The sequence below is a fragment of the Rutidosis leptorrhynchoides genome, chromosome 10 (genome assembly GCF_046630445.1).
Source record: "Rutidosis leptorrhynchoides isolate AG116_Rl617_1_P2 chromosome 10, CSIRO_AGI_Rlap_v1, whole genome shotgun sequence".
NCBI classification, from domain to species: Eukaryota; Viridiplantae; Streptophyta; class Magnoliopsida; order Asterales; family Asteraceae; genus Rutidosis; species Rutidosis leptorrhynchoides.
Window position 1 is genome coordinate 307,198,739 of NC_092342.1, and position 13,219 is coordinate 307,211,957.

The 13,219-nt window shown below is 36.3% G+C and overlaps 2 protein-coding genes across 2 annotated transcripts; both read left to right on the forward strand.

Annotated features, from left to right (window-relative positions):
- Positions 1–1,007: 1,007 nt before the first annotated feature.
- On the forward strand, positions 1,008–1,745 carry LOC139871220 (uncharacterized). Its single transcript, XM_071858956.1, has one exon. It carries the CDS (start codon positions 1,008–1,010, stop codon positions 1,743–1,745), a length of 738 nt encoding a protein of 245 aa, XP_071715057.1.
- A 63-nt stretch (positions 1,746–1,808) lies between these two features.
- Positions 1,809–2,972, forward strand: LOC139871222 (uncharacterized). The gene has a single exon (XM_071858957.1). It carries the CDS (start codon positions 1,809–1,811, stop codon positions 2,970–2,972), a length of 1,164 nt encoding a protein of 387 aa, XP_071715058.1.
- Positions 2,973–13,219: the final 10,247 nt, after the last annotated feature.

Consider the following 13,219-nt stretch of genomic DNA (forward strand, 5'->3'; position numbering starts at 1 on the left):
ACGACAAGAACAGCTTCTTCTCTGATTATACTTCGGATTACGTTGACTCTGATGAACTTTCGGGAAGTGATGGCGAACCATTATTCAATGAAGATGAAGAACCCATGGAGGATGCTACTAATCAAGATCAGAACCCAGATGTGGAAAAGAATTCGAGACCTGTAAATGGTGATGGTTCAATTAATAACGGCAATGATGCCGGGAAACGGTGCCGGAGTTTTCCTGGTGAAGAAGACTGTGAATCAGGTTTTTTAGGGACAAAACAGCTTTTTGGGGACATTGACACATGCGTGAAAGAGACAAATGATACTAATCTTCCTGAATTACCGGAGTTAGTGGTTGATTCATGGGAATGCCATGTGGGTAATAATGATGTTGGTGCAGAGGGAGTGGGGCCAGGGAATTTTTTAAATCAACTTGGGGTGGAGGAAAGTACACGGTTAATTAATCCTATGGTGGGCTCTCATAAGTCTGATTCTTCTAGGCCCACTAAGAATTTTAATAATACAGCCCAACATGAGGACATAAATGATTTCTCTTGTGATGTAACGCAGCCCAATTCCGATGTTCAGCCCAATTTGGGTGGTCTTGGGGACAAGCCTTCTGTTACCAAGGAAAATTTGGCAGCTAAGTGTACGTTCAATAATAATCATTCTTCAAGAAACAATTCAAGGGTCAGTAGTAAATCAGTTGATGTGTCACTTTGTAACGGGTGCTATTGGAATGAAATGGGGAATTGGAGGGCCTCGTCTAGATTATTGAGGTTAAAAAATATGGCTAGAAGTGGATACAATTTTAATTGTGATAACCGACATAAATGTAAGACGTGTTGTAAAAAGGCAAAGGTAAAGAAGCAAAACTCAAAGGCGAAATCGGTGAGTGGGGACGGTAGCCATTCAATTAACAATGCGGAATTAAAGCTTATGGGGTGGAAATAGGATTGACGTGGCCTTGCCCCAATCCTTTGTAAGTCTCCTTGTGTACTCGCTTCGTTTCAATAATTTTTTATGAAGCTTTTGTCCTTAAATATTCGTGGGTTTGGTGTCAATGGGAAATTCGGGTGGGTAAAAGAGTTGTGTTGTAAGGAAAGACCTGACATTGCGGTTTTTCAAGAAACAAAGTGTAAAAATTTGAACGATATGTGGATTCATGCGTTATGGGGAAACAATAATTGTGGCTATATCCAAAGAGACGCAGAAGGAAATTCGGGCGGGTTACTTGTGGTGTGGGATAATTGTAGATTTGTTGCTGATAGTGCTTCTAGTAATGATTATTTCTTGGCAATTCGTGGAAAATGGTATGGTTCCGGGAATGAAGCAATAACTGTAAATGTCTATGGCCCACACAATGACAGCAAAAAGATAGAAATGTGGAGTACTTTAGACAATCTCCTTAGGTCTAATGATTCGGCGTGGGTATTATGTGGGGACTTTAATGAAGTTAGATCTCAATCGGATAGACTAAATTGCTCCTTTCATCAATCTAGGGCTAACCGGTTCAATGATTTCATTTTGAGGAATAACTTGATTGAAATCCCAATTAATGGGAAAAGGTTCACGCGCATTAGTGACGATGGTACTAAGTTCAGTAAATTAGATCGGTTCCTTGTTGATGATAACTTCACCAAATTGTGGGAGGATCTGTCAGTTATTGCTTTAGATCGTAGAGACTCGGATCACTGCCCTATACTACTACGTGACAAAGTAATCGATTTTGGTCCTAAACCGTTCAAGATATTTGATTAATGGCTCAAAAAGGATGGGGTTGATAAAGTGATTCAAGATGCGTGGGTTAAACCGGTGCGGGGGATGAAAAAAGATTGTATTTTTAGGGATAGGCTTAAAAACGTTAAAAATGATTTACGGTGTTGGAGTAAAATCGAGTTTGGGTCCTTAGAAAATGAGATCAATTTGTTAAAAACAAAGGCGAATAGGTTAGAACTTTTAGCAGAATCGGGTTCAATTAGTGTAAGTGATCGATCATGTTGGATGGAGAGACGCAAGTCATGGTTTGAAAAAGAAAATATTAAATCAGGAATGTTGAAGCAAAAGGCGCGGATACGGTGGATTTTAGAAGGAGACGAGAACTCAAAATATTTCCACTCCACCATCCGTAGAAAGTTTAATAAATGCAATATTCGTGGGTTAAATATTAATGGCGAGTGGAACGAGGAACCAAGGGATGTAAAGGAAACGATTTTAAATCACTTTCGTAAGATTTTTAGTGCCAAAAACGCCAATAGACCTTCCTTTTTTAGTAGAGTGGGATGCGGGTTTAATGGGCTGGACAGTCGCGTTAATAGTATTGGGCTTCACAGGAACAGTGGGATAGAAAGGGCAGATATCACAGTTGGGCTGGGCAGGGACAGAAGTGAATATGTTGGGGTGGAGTCTAATTTATTGGGTAATGGGTTCCATGATCTTAACAGTGGGGTTGAGAATATTAATCTTAGCGAAGGTAATGATAATAATTTAGCAACTGAGATTAATAAAATTTCAAGTGAAGAAGCAATTGAACTAGAAAGAATATTTAGTGAATCCGAAATATGGGAGGCGGTTAATGATTGTGGAAGCTCGAAGGCTCTGGGACCAGACGGATTTAATTTAGGTTTTTACAAGAAATTCTGGAACATAATTAAAGGTGATCTCATTGAGGCTATCAACATGTTTTGGGAAAAAGGTGAGATATCGAAGGGATGTAACGCTTCTTTCATCACACTAGTCCCAAAAAAATTGGATCCCGTAAGTTTGAACGATTACCGACCGATCAGTTTAATCGGTAGCTTCTATAAGGTAATTGCTAAACTTCTCGCAAACCGCCTTAAGAAGGTTACCCCTAATCTTGTCGGGTATGAGCAAAGTGCTTTTATTAAAGGAAGGAATATTTTAGATGGGGCCCTTATTGCAAACGAATCCCTCTCTTTTTTAAAAAGCAAGCGACTTAAAAGTGTAATCTTCAAAGTGGATTTCTAGAAAATCTTCGACTGTCTTAGCTGGGAATTTTTGGTTGAAATAATGGAAATTATGGGTTTCGGAATAAAATGGAGGAAGTGGATACTCGCATGCTTAAAGTCGGCTTCTATTTCGATACTTGTTAATGGCTCACCGACGCGTGAATTCAATCTAGAACGGGGAGTTCGACAAGGGGACCCACTCTCCCCGTTTCTGTTTATTTTGGCGACGGAAGGACTGAATGCTTTAACCAAACAAGCCGTGAAGAATAAAAAGTTCTTGGGGGTGGAAATTGGTCGTGATAAAATTCCCATCTCGCACCTTCAATACGCGGATGACTCTATCTTCTTCGGATCATGGAGCGAAGGGAACATTCGTAACCTTATGAAACTCCTAAAGTGTTTTGAATTATCTTCAGGGCTTAAGGTTAACTTCCACAAAAGTAATCTTATTGGAGTTGGGGTTGAAAGGAATGAGGTGGAACATATGGCTCGTTTATTGAGGTGCAATGTGGGTACAACTCCCTTTATTTATCTTGGAATACCGGTAGGTGGTAACATGAAAAAGGAAGAAAGTTGGAAACCGGTTATAAACAAATTTGAGAAAAGACTTTCGGATTGGAGGGCTAGATCGATTTCATTTGGTGGACGCTTGACTCTTGCTAAATCGGTGTTGAATAGTCTTCCGTTGTACTACTTCTCGCTCTTTCGTGCCCCGCCATGTGTGATTAAAAAACTTGAGAGTGTAAGACGTTCTTTCTTTTGGGGCGGGTCGGGTAACAAATCAAAAATACCTTGGGTGAAATGGGATGATACAATTTTACCTTATCGGGAGGGGGGTTTAAACTTGGGCTCTCTTAAATCGAAAAATATGGCTTTAATTGACAAGTGGTGGTGGAGGTTTAAATCCGAATCCACCTCATTGTGGGTAAAGGTCATCTCTAGTATTTACGGGAACTCGGGTGGGCTTACTTTTGGTGACATTATTCCAAACGACTCTTACAAGTCGACTTGGATGGATATAATAAAAAACGGGACTAACATCGAAGACACGGGTCTTCCTTTTAGAAGTTTTTTTGTAAAGGAAATAGGTGATGGGGCTTCTACTTCATTTTGGAAAGATACTTGGATTGGAAATGAAAAGCTAAAGCACAAGTTCAAGTTCAAGAGATTATCAAGGCTTGATATGAATTTGGATGTTTCAATTGGCGAAAGACTTGCTTGGGATGGTGCGAAGTGTAAAGGTAATTGGTCGTGGTTAAGAACACCAAGTGGAAGAGCGAACGATGAGCTACAACAATTGGAAAACATGGTCGCGGATGTGAAACTAAACCCGAATAAATGTGACGAGTGGAAATGGAAAGCGGATGGCAACGAAATTTTCTCGACAAAAGCTTTAACAACTTTAATCAATTCGAGAGTTCTAATCCCAAGTTACCCTTTTTGTGAAACCTTGAGTAACAAAATGGTCCCGAAAAAACTAGAAGTATTTGTGTGGAGAGCTAGGAAAAGGCGTATCCCGGTGTTGGTGGAACTGGACAAAAGAGGTATTGATCTACATTCGGTTAGATGCCCGCTATGCGATGATGCCATTGAAACAGTTGATCACTCACTTATTTTATGTAAGTATGCTTTCGATGTGTGGGGTAAAGTATTCGAGTGGTGGGGTAGAGGCGATATACCTTATATTAGTGTTGAGGATCTCTTCTTGGATACGGGGCAAGCGACTTCATATGTGGGTAAATCTATTTGGCAAGCGTTGATTTGGTCAACTACTTATCTCATATGGAAAAACCGAAATCAAAAGGTTTTTTCGAATAAATGTTGGAATGTTACGATGGCACTAAACGAGATTCAAATCAAAAGCTTCGAGTGGGTTGCGAAAAGAAGCAAATCTAAGTCATTTGATTGGCACACATGGCTCCATAACCCTCGGGTCCTCATTTCTTAAAGTTTATTGTCTTCGCGAAGATGCAACCTTAGCATCCTAGTTTATAGTTTCGTGTATCTGTATATAGTTTATGTTTGGTGTGTATGTATGTGATTTTGTTATTATTAATAAAATTGTTGCCTTTCAAAAAAAAAATCTTTGCAGGTAAATATATATAATTTCAATTAAAGTTATTGTACTATCTCATCCAACGATTTATTTTATCATTTAAGTTTTTGCAAAGACTAAGTTTCATTGTTGTACTTTTGTGATAGGTTATGGAGATCCGTTATCAACTGGGTGGTTAAGACCGGGTAAATACTAAGTTTTTCTTTTCCCATCATGCGTTTGTCATATTTTCCAAAAAAAAAAAAAATCATATATAATAGGATTTCTTATGCTTTATTTGTTCTGATTTTTAACCCCCTTTTGGAAGCTGGCCTTGCAAAGCTTCAGACGGGATTCGGTGCTGACTGGATTCCAGATAATCCCCTTCTTGCTTGGGCCGAGCAATCTGCTAAGAAACAGAAACTAATGGCAAGTTTCTTGCTTTTGTATTATAGTAAACTTCAACTTATATGTATTTGTATAAAAAGTATAAAAGAATATATTGTTATTGTTACTCTAAATTAAATTGTGGAATCAGCTTTAATAGATAGTTTTGTTTCAGATATGGGAGAACTATGTGGAGGTTGAGGAACTAAGTATTCTCATAAGTAATCACATTGGTAACTGTACTGCAAGTACATATGGCAATGATCATAACCTTTGAATTGTATCACAAGGCAAAACGGGTTGGGGGTCAATATGGGCATGGCAGTATTATACAAGTTGCAACAAAACATTCATTGTCCGTTATTATTAAATTATTAGATAAATTGATTGATTCAACTATGACTACAAAATTATTTCAAGCATCATTATGCTATCATTAATAAAAACAGGGAAAATTGTTTGAAAATGCCTTGAGCTTTTACTAAATTCCTATTATATGTATCCAACTTTCAAAACTCATATTGTATGCATTCAACTTTCAAATATGTACTATTGTATGCAAGCAATGACTTATACATCAGGTAACAGGTCACCAACATTAATTTTTTGACGCAGTTAGTCCCTCAACATAACGAAATCACAGTAAACATCAATTTATCTAACGAAATCATAACCAACCCACCTCTTTGTTCAAACCTACCTAAAATCATCACCCCTTCCAACAAATATCATAATCAAAACCCAATTTCTTCAAAATCAAACCAAAAATCATCACCCTTTCAACAACAAGTATATTTGTAAAACAATAAAAATAATTACTCCGTAGCTAACAAGTACAATGATTATAATCATCAATTCATCACAGATTGTGCCCCTCTTTTTCCCAAATCAAAATTTCAAAAAGATTCTACCCTTCCCATATCTTCTGATTTGTCAAACAATATCACCCAAAAGAATCCAACACTTCAACACACAAAAGATATTTCTCATAGTTCTCGATCAGGTAAAGTGTGTAGTCAACCATGCAACACTTTCCTAGAAAATTTTCAGAGTCAAGAATCTCAAGTCCAAAGAACAGGAGGCAAGTTGCACTAACATTCCAATTCCTTCTAGAAGCGCTAGAAAAAAGAATATAAAGTCAAAGTCAGGTAACTTAAATAAAGAAGCGTTGGATCCTCCAGTAACGAGTAACGACTGATAACCAAGACGAGGATTTATATGGGTTTACTGATTTTATCCCCAATCCTAAACCAACTCGACCTGTTGGAAAGTTCGTTAATCCAAGCAAACGTGTTGTCGAATTTAAACAATTTGATGTATTCATAATCACAAGGTTGTCTGATTGCATTATGTCTAGACGAAACAGAACCCATTTGCAAATTCGGAGCATCAAAACTTCTTTGTTTGTGGATGCTGTATTACTTCGATACAATCGAGCTTGTGATCATGTTTTGTTTGTCCCAAATTTTCTTAATGATTTACAACTGAAATTAGTTTTTTTTTTTAATTAGGATTCTTAGTGAAGAAGTATTGTTTTGAATCTAAAAAAGGTTATGATTTTCAAAAAAAAAAAAGATGAAGATGACTGAATTTAAAAAAGGTGGGATGATAACCAACGGTCGTTATGTTGAGGGACTAACTGCGTCAAAAAATTAATGTTGGAGAAATGTTACCTGATGTATAAGTCATGGCTTTCATACAATAGTACATATTTGAAAGTTGAATGCATACAATAAGAGTTTTGACGGTTGGATGCATACAATAGAAATTTAGTGAAAGTTCAATGCATTTTCAAACAATTTTTCCTAAAAACATTGTGCGAAGTTTTGAGCAACTAAAATGAGTACCCCTACATGTTACGTTTATTTGCTAAGATAAAAAGGCTTAAAATGGGTGATTATATGCATGAAATAATGAAGATTCTTACATTTTTTAATATTTCATGTTACTCTTATCAGGTTTATGAACATTTCGCTTATTGAAAATTTACGATTTTGAGGATGCACTAGATGTCTCCTATTTTTGTTGATCTTAGGAGCAATTAGCGGATCAACCACAAGCATTCTAACACCATAATGCTTTTGCTAAAGCCTTGCTTATACATGTTACAAATTGCGAGAGTATGGCATTTTAATCGACTAAACATGTAGTGCATTAATGTCCACTTATATAATCTATATGCTCACGTTATTGCCAATTGTCACTATCCCTCATTATGCATTTTTCTTTTCTTTAATTTCATTTAACCTATGGATAAGCCACAACCTAAAATGTACGGAAAAAAAATTTCTTGAAAGATCTTTTGAGTATATTTCTTTAAGTTGTCATCTATCTCAGGGTTAGGTGGATCTAATAACTTCTCTTTGGTAGGTAGAATTTTGTCACAAAAAAACAAATGTAATCTAAACAGTTTGATATTTTGTTATCATTTTCAAGATCATTATAGGCTTTTTCGATTTGTTTTTGTAGGTTTGCAACGTTATTAGCTTCCAAAGATCATGAAGCTGGTAATACTTGCTTGATGGTTTGGAGTATCGCTACCGGATCTTCAAGATAAGAGTTTCATACCTGTACCAAATAAGTGTTTATTTGAGATAACTATATAGGTACTTACATTATTGTGAAATAGATAATGTTAATCATAATGCATATCATATATTAACACACAAAGAATGATATTTATAAATTATTAACTCGATTTGAGCCTCACTTCTATTATGATGGTCTTCATATTGGTCTATATGTCCTTGGTTGTAATTAGTCACTAGGTATCCAAAGCTCGGTCCCATAATTTTGTAACTTTTGTAACACATGGGCTATTACTTCATTTACATCGATCGCTACTAATGATACGGGCTAATAAAATAATGTTAATTGTATGCCAAATTGTTAAATCTTTATGTGAATTTGCAGATCTTTGAATACATGTACAAGAAAATTTGTCACTTTTGTAGAATTTCTTGATATCATGGGCTCACAATTAATACAAATGAAATTTTAAAAAATTGATAACTTGCTCATTGATCGGTATTTATTAAAAGCTTCACGTAATGAGCATCTTATGCTATCCAACAGGATACTGGTAATGTAAATTATGGTTTGACTTCTGTTGGTCAAATTATTCTTGGTTATAGGGTGGATCAAACTCAACATATGTTGCTATACATTGGGTTGTTTTGGGTTACTTTGAATATTAAATTATGGTGGGTCAAACATTTAAAAGTCAATCTGTATACTTTTCTTTGATTACTTGGGTTATTGCATTTTTTTCTAATGTGTGTTGTTGCTGGTTCTTCAGATTTCATGTGTTGCTGAGTTTTCAGCCTATCATAAGGAGTTAACGCGACTTGCAGGTTGGATAGTTTTTCTATGCACTTTCGATCTAACTGTGTGCGAAAATGACTCATGCTGTTGGTTTGACTTTTTTGTCTACAAAAAGGTCAGCTTATGAGAATTGTGTGCTAACTATTCGATATAGGTTGATGTTCACTTTCTGGTATATGTATTGAATGATTTGTAATCACCTTTTCTACAAGACTTTTAACAGTCAAATATAAAAGTTAACAGTTAGTGAATTAAGTTATGAGGTATTGCTTTGATTTCATGAATTATATATGGTTAGAATATTTATACTAAATATGATACACATTAGGTAGATATACCAAGTTAAAGGCAATGATATAGTACATGTTCACTCTGTTGGAGGTTTTATTAAATTCTTTCGTGTAGGGATAAAATAATCGATAGCCGGATAAATCACTTAATCGTGGTATCACTTTCCGAAAGTAATTATTCGACTCTTATAGCCTGGGTTACACGAATATCACTTTGGGATAAGACAGAGATTAAATTCTTGTTTTGACAGAAACAAGAATTCCTTTTGCAGAAGAATATTTTGGTGTTCGTAACTTGTGTATTTTTCTCATGCATATTGGTTAATATATTTATATACACCCTTAATCATGAAAGAGTCTTTTATTAAAATCAATTGGCCGATTGATTAATAAAAGTATCTTCTATAATATTCAAAAGTGGTTACAGGAAGAATATTTCTATAAACAAATATTATCACTTCCATCATTAAAGTAAAAGTTGTTACTTTTACAATAAACAAATATTATATTTTACAACTATCAAAGCATGAGTGATCACTTTATGATAAACAAGTATTATTCCTTCAACCACTAAAGCAAAAGTGGGTGCAAGAATAATTCTTCCGTAATCACTCAAAATTGTGTTAAGTGTTTTCTTACTGCTGTCTCTTAAGAACCAGCACTGCAAAAGGACCAGCAGCGCAAAAATCAGCAAACAGGACCAGTAGCGCAAAAGTCAGCATACAGGACCAGCAGCGCAAAAGTCAGCATACAGGACCAGCAGCGCAGAGGAACCAGCAAACAGGACCAGCTGTGCAGAACAACCAGCACAGGGACCAGCTGCGCAGAACAACCAGCACAGGGACCAGCTGCGCAGAACAACCAGCACAGGGACCAGCAATGCAGAACAACCAGCACAAGGACCAGCAATGCAGAACAACCAGTACAAGGACCAGCAATGCAGAACAACCAGCACAAAACACTTAGCCAAATTTCAGCTTACTAAGAAAACTTAGTACTGAAAACACTTAGTCAAATTTTAGGTGGACCAAGTCATGATAGTAAATAATGGAAAACCACTTTTGGGTTCGGGTAATCTATCACTTAATGGGTGTACACTCCGTACCTCCAAACCCATTTACAAGTGTAGATTAAAACTCAAAATTACACTAAATTTACAACAATCCTCCCCAATTTAGTGCAATTCGTTTCATGAGAATTAAACAAATTAAAACAAAACTCATGCATAAATGAAAATATCTTGAAGATTGAATTTTCACCTTAGTACATTACACATTCCAAATATTCGAGAATCGGGGTGTTCTAAGAATTGAACCCTTCAACCCATTTGAATAACTGAAAATAACATACACATAAGTTTTCAAATACTCTAAAGCTATCCTGACACTTTACAAGCCATGTGTCCATATCCATTCATGAATGTATCTAAAGCAAAAGTCCAAGCTTTGTTGAAGCGGCAAAACTTCACATTCACATAGGTAGTTCATTTCAGTCATGCACCTGCTATTGCACTTTTTCAAACAAACCACTAAGAAGCTAAACTTCATCCTCACCTTCAACATGTCCGAGTACATACCTTACCTTGGGATGATACAAAATTTTGTACTCCAAATTTCTAAGTATAAGTCTTCCACATTGAATTCAACTTCTAATTTTCATCAGAAGGGAATTGGGTATCTTATAATTAGAAATTTATGTGGACTTTAAACCCATCCCCACAGCAGACTTGTTCACCAAGTCTCTTGCCAATCCCTTCGTCAAGTGATCAGCTAAATTCCGTTGTGACCTCACGAACACTATAGAAATCACCCCATTCATGATGAGTTCACGAATCATGCTATGTCTGACACCTAAGTGTCTAGACTTTCCATTGTACATCTGGCTATAAGCCTTTGCCAATGTCGCAGCACTATCACAATGGATAGACATGGGTGCTATGGGTTTAGGCCATAATGGTATCTCATGGATCAAGTTTCTAAGCCATTCTGCTTCTTTACCAGCAGCAGCTAAAGCAACAAACTCAGATTCCATCGTTGAGTTGGTAATACATGTCTGCTTCTTAGAAGCCCATGAAATAGCACCTCCCCCAAGCAAGAACACCCAACCACTCGTTGAAGAATGATCTTCAATATTGGTTATCCAACTCGCATCAGAATATCCTTCTATTACCGAAGGAAACCCATTATAAGATAAACTATAGTTCATAGTTTTCTTCAAGTACTTCAGTACCCGCCTAATTGCTTGCCAGTGATGAGTACTAGGATTACTAGTATATCTACTCAGTTTTCCCACAGCAAAAGCAATATCCGGCCTTGTACAAGTCATGGCGTACATCAAACAGCCAATCACCTGAGAATACTCAAGTTGTGATACAGCTTCACCTTGATTAGGCATAAGCTTCTCACTTGGATCAACAGGGGTACTCACAGGATTACATTCAAAGCAATTGAACTTTTTCAACACCTTCTCAATATAATGAGATTGACAAATCGAAATTCCTTTGCTTTCACGTTTGATCCTAATGCCAAGGATAACGTCAGCCTCCCCCATATCTTTCATGGAGAATTTTGATGACAAAAATTCTTTTGTTAAATCAACCTGACTTTGGTCAGTCCCAAAGATTAACATGTCATCAACATATAGACAAATTATAACTCCTTTACCAGAATCATCAAATTTACTATATACACATTTATCTGCTTGGTTTAATTTAAAACCACTAGATAAAATCACTTCATCAAACTTTTGATGCCATTGCTTAGGTGCTTGTTTCAAACCATATAAGGATTTCACAAGTTTGCACACCTTGCCTTCATTTCCTGGCATGACAAAGCCCTGAGGTTGGTTCATATAAACCTCCTCATCCAATTCACCATTCAAGAATGCTGTCTTCACATCCATCTGGTGAATAACTAGATTGTGAATCGTAGCCAAAGCAATCAGCAGTCTAATGGTAGTGATACGTGCCACGGGAGCATAAGTATCAAAATAGTCAATTCCAGACTTTTGTCTAAAGCCTTGAATGACTAACCTTGCCTTGAACTTTTCAATAGTTCCATTCACCTTCATCTTCTTTTTGAAGATCCATTTGCAACCCAAAGGTTTGCAACAAGGAGGTAGATCAGCTAACACCCAAGTGTTATTGCCCATGATAGAATCCATCTCATCATTAATTGCCTCTTTCCAGAATGCAACATCCTGAGACCTCATGGCTTCATCATATGTTTTAGGATCATCATCAACATTGAAACAATACGAATATTTGGTAGACACATCATCCCTAGAACCTTCAACTAAGTATAGTTGAAAATCTGGTCCAAATGATTTAGGTTTCCTTTTTCTTTTGCTTTTCCGAAGCTCAGGTGACTGATCAACAGCTTTTTCAGAGAATTCATCATTACAATCCTTATTGATTCCATTGTTACTTGGAATCATATCCTTTGGTCTAGGTATAGATGAAAATCGATTTTCATCAAAGATTGCATCCCTTGAATCAATCACAGAATTGATTGAGACAAACTCATTAGGCTCTATTACATAGAACCTATATGCCTTGGAATGTTCAACATATCCAACAAATATGCAATCTATACCTCTTTCACCTAAACTTTTCTTCTTGGGATCAGGTAGTCTTACAACCGCCCTACAGCCCCATACCCGAAGATAATTCAAGTTAGGTTTCCTTTTATTCCAAAGTTCATAAGGTGTAATCTTGTTTCTTTTGTTAGGAACTCTATTAAGCAAATAACAAGCTGTTAACATAGCTTCCCCCCAAAATCCTTCACTTAAACCCGAATAGGATAACATGGAATTAACCATTTCCTTAAGGACCCTATTCTTCCTTTCAGATATACCATTTTGTTGTGGAGTATAAGGAGCTGTGGTCTCATGGATAATACCAACGGATTGGAAATACGATTGGTCAATGTATTCACCTCCCCTATCTGTTCTAAGTCTTTTAATCAAAGCCTTTTGTTGTAATTCTACTTCAGTTTTAAATATTTTAAATTTATCTAATGCTTCATCCTTAGTATGTAACAAATAAACATAGCAAAATCTAGAAGCATCATCAATAAAAGTCACAAAATATTTCTTGTTCCCTAAAGTAGGAGTAGCATGCAAATCACATAAATCACTATGTATTAATTCCAAAATTTCAGTATCACGATGTACATTTTGAAATGGTTTCTTAGTGATCTTTGTTAACATACACGTTTTACACTTTTCATT

Coding starts and splice junctions, on each gene's coding strand:
- LOC139871222 (XM_071858957.1), top strand. CDS start 1,809: ATGAAAAAAGATTGTATTTTTAGGGATAGGCTTAAAAACGTTAAAAAT.
- LOC139871220 (XM_071858956.1), top strand. CDS start 1,008: ATGAAGCTTTTGTCCTTAAATATTCGTGGGTTTGGTGTCAATGGGAAA.